General features: G+C 61.3%; 1 protein-coding gene across 1 annotated transcript; it reads left to right on the forward strand.

Annotated features, from left to right (window-relative positions):
- Positions 1–1,878: 1,878 nt before the first annotated feature.
- LOC112878657 (translation initiation factor IF-2-like) lies at positions 1,879–4,190 on the forward strand. The gene is made up of 2 exons (XM_025942897.1): positions 1,879–2,054; positions 3,479–4,190. The coding sequence occupies exons 1-2, from the start codon at positions 1,879–1,881 to the stop codon at positions 4,188–4,190; spliced, it is 888 nt and encodes a 295-aa protein (XP_025798682.1).
- The last annotated feature ends 3,156 nt before the right edge of the window (positions 4,191–7,346 follow it).

Genomic DNA, 7,346 nt, shown 5'->3' on the forward strand with positions numbered 1-7,346 from the left:
TATTTACTCACAATTGTTACGTCCACCCGTGTACCCGAGCTCGTACTCTGCTATACGTCCATCAGCCGTGATCATGTTGAAATCTTTTGAAACTAAATAACATGTTCCGATCCAGCAGATACTTAAGTATATATCCAATATACAAGTATACAAGTATTTACGAATATATTTGTCGGAGGAATTCTCCAGCCGGGTGGCGGAAAGCACCCGCCTAATCCTAGTTAAGGATGGGTTTGGAGGAGACTTAGGAGCGCTCGATCGGTGGACAGATGAACGCAGGAAGGACACGAAGATTTTGAGTGGTTCGGGCCGCCGGAGCGTAATACCCTACGTCCACTTTTGTGTTGTATTAGCTACGTGAGCCTGAATGGAAAGCAGCATAAGCTTGTGTGTGGGCAACCTGGAACTTGTCCTCTAACGAGTACACTCTCCCTTTTATAGTTCAAGGGAGGTGCTTACACTGTGCGGAACCCCGACAGGTGGGCCCGGCAAACAGAGACCTACTCTATGTGATATGGAGATCTCCCTCTCCAGCCCCTTGTCGCAGCCTTCTTGGTTGGGAAGATATCGTGCGTATCCACAATCCGGATACGGTTGTGTGCCGTCCTGCAGGCACAGTGACCGCTGTCAGTGTTACCCAACAGTGGTGCTGTGCTGCCACTGTCAGGTGCGATTCTGTCAGGCGAGGGAGCAGTACTGACCCGCTACGCCGTTGCCTCCGTGCGTACTGTAATAGCGCACGCCTCTGTTCTCTTGTTACAGCCCATCATTACGCCGCGCGCGGCGCTGTGACGGAACTGCACGCCGCTGGTGCACTGTAACGGTGATACGACGCGCCGCCTTGAAAACAGGCGGGCTTACCGTGGTGTCAGCCTACCTGCCCCGCGTGTCAGGGGCAGGCCACACTTTTTGACTTGGGCGCGCCCGGCCCAGCTACCGCATTAAATGCTGGTAGGTGGGATGGAGATCTGCGAAGGGCCTCCAGCCACGCGCACGTGTCAGGGCTAGGCCCGCTCCATCCGTAGGGGCGGCACGTGGCGGCACCGGACCTCTCCCCGGAGGGAGGGGGGTCCGGGCCCCCGAGGCCGGTTGGAGCGGTCAAGCCCGTGATGGTCCAGCCATCACACGTGGCGGCCCCGGACCTCCCTGGGGAGTCCGGGTCCGCGGGGGCTACCCGAGAGCTCCCTTGCCTTCCGTGGCATGCGGAGGCTCCGGACCTCAGGGAGCTCGGGGAGGGTCCAGAGACCACGGTCCTAGCTGTCAGGCCCGGGCCGTATGCCACGTCGCCCAGAAGGCGAGGGGGAGATCACGTATAGTGATACGCTTAGGGCCTGGACATCCTAGCAGGAGGTACCCCTGTCTGTATGTACCGACAGAGACCCCCGGGCCCACCTCGGGTGAAGAATGAACCCGCAGGTGGGGCCAGTTTCCCAGCATTGCGCCGGGTGGACAGCTCGTTCCCGCTGGGGAAGGGCACGGATGACCTTTCCCCCAAAGCGGGATCCCCGAGGGGCTCGTCCCCCGCCCGCGCCATGCGCGTCAGGCGGTGCAAATTCCGCCTTTCCTCCTTCCTTCCCGTGGTCACGCCTCTGACCAGCGGGCCCGGGCCCACCGGTCATTGGGTGTGAGAGGAGGGGGCCTGGTGCAGGCAACCGTTCGACTTCTCCTCGGTCGCCGCAGAGCGCAAGAGGGCAACAGCCTTTTGCATAAAAGGCAGGCGCCGAAGGGAACGGCTACCTTTTCGCTCTTGCCACCAACAGACGCCGTAGCGCCCCTTCGCCATCGCAATCCTCCTTACGAACTGCTTCCTTGCGCTCGGCTTCCTTCTCCTCCCTGCTCTCTTGCGATCCATCCTTTGCGACCTCAACATCCATCGCGATGTCTTCACTTCCTTTCCCGCACCGCTTCCAGAGCCAGGCGCAGCTGAACTCTATGCGCCACCTTCTTGGACGGTCCGTGCCGACGCAAGCCGGGAAGCTTAGGGCCGGCAAGATCCCCCTCCGCGACCTTGCCGCGGGGGAGTTTGTTCTCTTCAACTCGTTCATTATGTGCGGGTTGGTTCCTCCGATCTCCTCCTTCTTCCTCCTGCTCCTGGAGGAGTTCGGCCTCCAACTTCAACATCTCACCCCCACTCCGTCCTCCTCGTGATGGTCTTCGCCCACTTCATGGAGATGTTCGTGGGGGTGCGCCCTTGCACCACCATCTTCCGGCATTTCTATGCCTTGGTCGGGTCCGGGAGGAGCAAACGCGAGGTCGGCACTTACTACTTCCAGCTTCGGCAGGGGGCGGCGAGCTCCTACATCAGCGCCTTCCCCAGCTCCAAGTGGGAGGACTGGCATGAAGGCTGGGTCATCGCGGTGGCCGACCCCCACGACCGCCTGGAGCTGCCAACGGAGGCCCCCCAAAGTGACCGGAGCACCTGGAAGGCCAAGCCGACAAATGCCAGCGGAGCTCGACCCGGTGCTGAACCGGATCAAGAAGCTTGCGAGGGGCGGCCTGACTTCCATGATGGTGCTGGGCGACTTCCTGAAGCGGCGAATTACCCCCCTGCAGCAGCGGTCCCGGATGGCCTACATGTACACAGGGCTAAATGACTGCTGCAGGATCGCGCGCGGGCCCGGCGCTGACTTCACCAGAGCGGAGCTGGAGGCGGCGGTTCGGGCGATGACCGGCGAGGCGTTCAGTCCCGAGTCCCTGGTCCTCCCGAGCGGGGTCAAGGCCCTGTGCAAGGACCAGGCGTTGCGGTCTTCAGTCCTGGCGTCGATGCCGACCCTAGACGAGGGCGGTCTGGCGGTCCGGCAACTGGGAGGCGACCCCAACCGCGGGCTCCAGATCTCTGGCGCCACACCGGACCGCCAGCAACGCGCCAGCGAAGGTCCCGAGGAGCTGAGTGCCGGAGGTCTGGCCCCCGACGGGAAAGGGAAGGAGAAGGTGCCGGTGCCGGAGCACCGGCACAAGGACAATGCGGGTGCTGCCCCGGCCCAAAGGAGTGACGAGGCCCAGGGGGTGGCACCCGCGCGGAGCAGCCAAGCCGAAGGGAGCAAGTCCCGGAGGCTCTAGCGTGGTGACGGCTCCTTGGTCGGGGAGCCGGCGCCCAAGCGCCAGAAGACGGCGGGGGCGGAGGAGCAGAGCGGAGCCACCGCCGCCCCAACGCCAGCAGCCGGATAAGAGACCGGAGGAGGCGTGGCGGCCTTCTCCAAGGCAGCAGACTCCTCCACCACCACCGCCGCCGACACGGCGGCCAGCTACGCCACTGCCACCGCCGACAGAGCAGAGGCCGCAGACCCCACCCACGCCACTTGAAGCACCAGCAGCTAGCGACCATCACCAAAGGTCCGGGGGATCCTCGACAGGGAGGAAGGTCCCCCAAGCTGCCCGGGGCAGGTGGGAGTGGTATGTCTTCGCGTAAGTAGTCTTCTTAGAGCTCTTCATTATCCTTCTTAACTTCTGGACCTTAACCATATTGGTGATACGGCAGGCCCCAATTTTCAGAGGCACCAATCGGGGGATCCGGCCCCCAGCCTGCGCCGGAATCGTCGGCGTCGGCCCCAGCAGGGCCCCCGCCTGGGACCACCCCAGAAACCTCCGGACCTAGGGGTCCGGAGCCAGAGGCCACGACACCGCCACGACCCGAAGCCGCCCCCCAGGAGGAGGACGCTAGGCCTGCTGCGGCGGCCGAGGCACCAGCGGCCGCGCCGGGCACCGAGGCCGGGCCCTCTCCAGTTGAGCCAGCAGTAGAGGGGGTCGCTGCTGTGGCAGAGGTTGCAGCGCCGGAGATAGTGGAGGTGGTGGAGACAGCGGCACTGGAGGCTGCTGAGGTTACCAGCGCCGCTGCCCCACCAGCGGAGGAGGAGGAACCGGAGGTGCTGCTGGGAAGGCCCCTTCTCCTGAGCGCAGCAGAGATCCCCTCCCCCGGCTCCTGGCCAAATGCCAGCAGGCTCAAGAGGAGCTGGAGGCTGGCATTCCCCGAGAGTGGGAGAAGCAGGATGCGGAGTACTTCCGGCTCTCCGACTGGGAGCGCCGCCTGGGGGACCGCATCATGTCCGCCACCGCCCGGCACGCTGAAGAGCGCGCCAAGCTCGTGCTGGAGTGCGAGCTCCTGCAAGAGCAACTGCAGAAGGCTCGCGGTGGAGGAGAAGATGCTAGCGGCGACCGAGAAGGAGCAGGCTGCCCTGGAGCTAGCCAACTAGGCCAAGACGGCGGCGGCAGCGGTCGAGGCGCAAGAGGCCTCCCTCGCAGAGCTGGCGGCAACCCGCGAAGCAGAGGTGGTGGCCCGGCTCCAAGAACTCCAGAAGCGGGAAGAGGCCATGGAGGAGGAGCTGGCAGCCGGGACACAGAGGCTCCAGAGCGGGAAGCAGCCCTCCGGGAGAGGGAGGCCAAGGTGGAGGAGCTCCTGGCGGAGCGGAGCGCCAGCACCAACCGGATCACAAGATGGGTCGGCGCGGTGAACCCTCTGCTAGAAGCACTCGGAGCCAACCCCATCCGGGCGCCGGGGGCCTCTTCACCACTTGGCGCCGCCCTCCAGGTCCTGGACTCCACTGCCGAGCGGCTGCGGGATGTGGAGGCCAGCATCCAGGACCTCCTGGAGACCGAAGGGCGTGTAGTTGCCCGGGGGATGGCGGAGTACATCCTCACCAGCTTCCGAAGCCACGACCCCGCCATCCAGCTGACTCCAGTCCTGGTCGGACCTCTCCGGGCAACGGCAGCCGCTGCGTGGGAGGGAGTCCAGGAGGCAGCGGACATGGTCGCGGCACGCGTCCGACGTCGCCCGGAACCTGCACAGAGCGGGGGTGCCTCCGGGACACCAGATCAATAGTTCTAGAATCTTTTTGTTGTTTCTTATGTAATATAACTTTTGTTATTGTAAAATAACTTCGTAATGTTGTGCATATTATCAGTAATGCATTAAATATTTCGTGCGTCTACTTTTTTGCAAAAACTTAGCTGTTTTCCTGGTTGTCGAACCGTAAAGTGTTCTCGAGTACACCGAGGTCCCGTGGCCCCCTAGGAGGTAGTCGCGTTAGGTCGGGACTAGCTGCCATAGAACCAAGGTCCTGCACATGACTTAGGATCGACGCTTAGTAGACGTCCCCACGAGGTCCCGGTCCGGCCAGCGAAGGCCTACTGAGTTGCGTATGGAGTCAGAGCACCGAGGCCACTGTTCGGGAATCTAAGGGGTCCCGGCCCCCAGGTCCATTGTTCGAGGTACAACGGTACTCGTCCTAGGGGGCAGGGCGTGTAGGCTGAGGGTACGGAACCAGGCTAAACGGCTACACGGTCCTGGACCCCAGCAAAGAACGAGCACATCTCCCTGAAGCCAGTTCCCGGGTGTCCGGTTCCTTTTCTTCCGCAAGATAGGGGTCCCAGGCGGAGACGTAGTGTAGCAACTTAGGTAGGGCCTTCGGCACGACACAGACGCGAAAAACCACGTGGGGGTTAGCGCAACGGGAAACAAGGAATAAACAGAACTACATAGATTTCAAGGACACACTGAGAAACAAATTTTTCCTTAACGAATTGGTACAGGAGAGTTGTGCGATGTACGCCAGGGGCCGGTTTTACGAGGGCGGACCTCCACCGCCTTGGACCGCACGTTGGAGCTACCAATTACAAAGGAAAAATTTTCTCTCAACTAGGTCCTAGGGATAGAACTTACGGAGGTGCTCAATGTTCCATGGATTGGGTAGCTGCATACCATCCTCCGCAGCCAAACGAACAGATCCGGGTCGGCACACCTTTGTCACCTTGAAGGGCCCCTCCCAGCTGGGGGAGAGCTTGTGCAGGCCCTCTCGGTTTAGGATTCGCCTTAAGACTAAGTCCCCGACCCGGAGCTCCCTACTACGCACGAACCGTTGGTGGTAGCGCCGGAGCGCTTGGTTGTACCGTGCATTTCGGACTGCTGCTCGCCATCTGCGTTCGTCGACGAGTTTCATGTCTTGGCGATGCTGCTGTTCCTGCAAGTCCTCATCAAAAGCCTGGACTCGTAGAGAGCCCATGGTGATCTCCGGGGGAAGGCACGCTTCAGCCCCGTAGACCAAGAAGAAAGGGGTTTCCCCTGTTGCCCGGCTGGGTGTGGTCCGGTTCCCCCACAGCACACTCGGAAGTTCATCAATCCACCTTGCGCCATGTTTCTCAAGATCACAGTAGGTCCGGATCTTGAGCCCTCTGAGGATCTCAGCATTAGCCCGCTCAACTTGGCCATTGCTCCTGGGGTGCGCCACTGAGACGAAACAGAGCTGGATGCCAATGTCCTCGCAGTACTCCTGGAAGTATTGGCTCGTGAACTGAGTCCCATTGTCGGTGATGACGCGGTTCGGGACCCCGAACCGGCACACGATTGACCTGAGGAAAGCGGTTGCTGACGCCTTGGTGATGTTGACCACTGGGGTTGCCTCCGGCCACTTGGTGAATTTGTCAATGGCGACATAGAGGTACCGGTACCCGCCGACGGCCCTAGGGAAAGGTCCCAAGATATCCAACCCCCACACGGCAAAGGGCCAAGAGGGAGGAATCATCTGCAGTGCCTGAGCTGGAGTGTGTATCTGCTTTGCATGGAACTGACACGCTTTGCAGGACCTTACCAACTCAGCTGCATCCTGGAGCGCTGTCGGCCAGTAAAAGTCATGCGGAAGGCCTTACCGACCAGCGTGCGGGATGAAGAGTGACTTCCGCACTCGCCTCCATGGATCTCCGTGAGCAAGTCGCGGCTCTCTTCCTGGGTAATGCACCGCATGAGGATGCCGTTGGCGCCACGGCCGTAGAGATCCCCTTCTACCATCGTGTATCGCTTAGCCATCCGGACTATGCGCTCAGCAGATGCTTGGTCTTCAGGAAGGAAATTATCTTTCAGGTAGTCCCGGACCTTAGAGATCCATGCATCGGGACCTTCCTGAGAATTTGGACGTGGCTCCCTGAGGTCTTCGGGACCCTCGAGGGAGCACACAACCCTTGGCGGGCTCCACGGATGGAGCACCACCGGGACCGCTAGCTTCGAGGTGCTAGTCCGACCCCCTTCGCCTAGGTCAGCAGGCTGGGCGGAAGGCTTTAGCAGGCGTCTCTGAAAGACGCCCTCAGGCACGGGTGCTTGAGTCGATGCGCTCGCGGAGAGTGCATCAGCTGCTGAGTTGGCCTCGCGTGGAACATGTTGCAGTTCCAGCACATGGAAGTCCTTCTCCAGCCTCTTCACGTGAATGAGGTAGGCTGCAAGCTGGGGATTGTTACAGCAACATTCCCCCCGGACTTGCCTGATGACGAGTTGGGACTCTCCTTTGACCAGGAGTTCCCGGACTCCCAGGGACAAAGCCGCCGTGAGTCCAAAGATTAAGGCCTCATACTCCGCCATGTTG

The sequence above is a fragment of the Panicum hallii genome, unplaced genomic scaffold, assembly GCF_002211085.1.
Source record: "Panicum hallii strain FIL2 unplaced genomic scaffold, PHallii_v3.1 scaffold_281, whole genome shotgun sequence".
Lineage (NCBI taxonomy): Eukaryota > Viridiplantae > Streptophyta > Magnoliopsida > Poales > Poaceae > Panicum > Panicum hallii.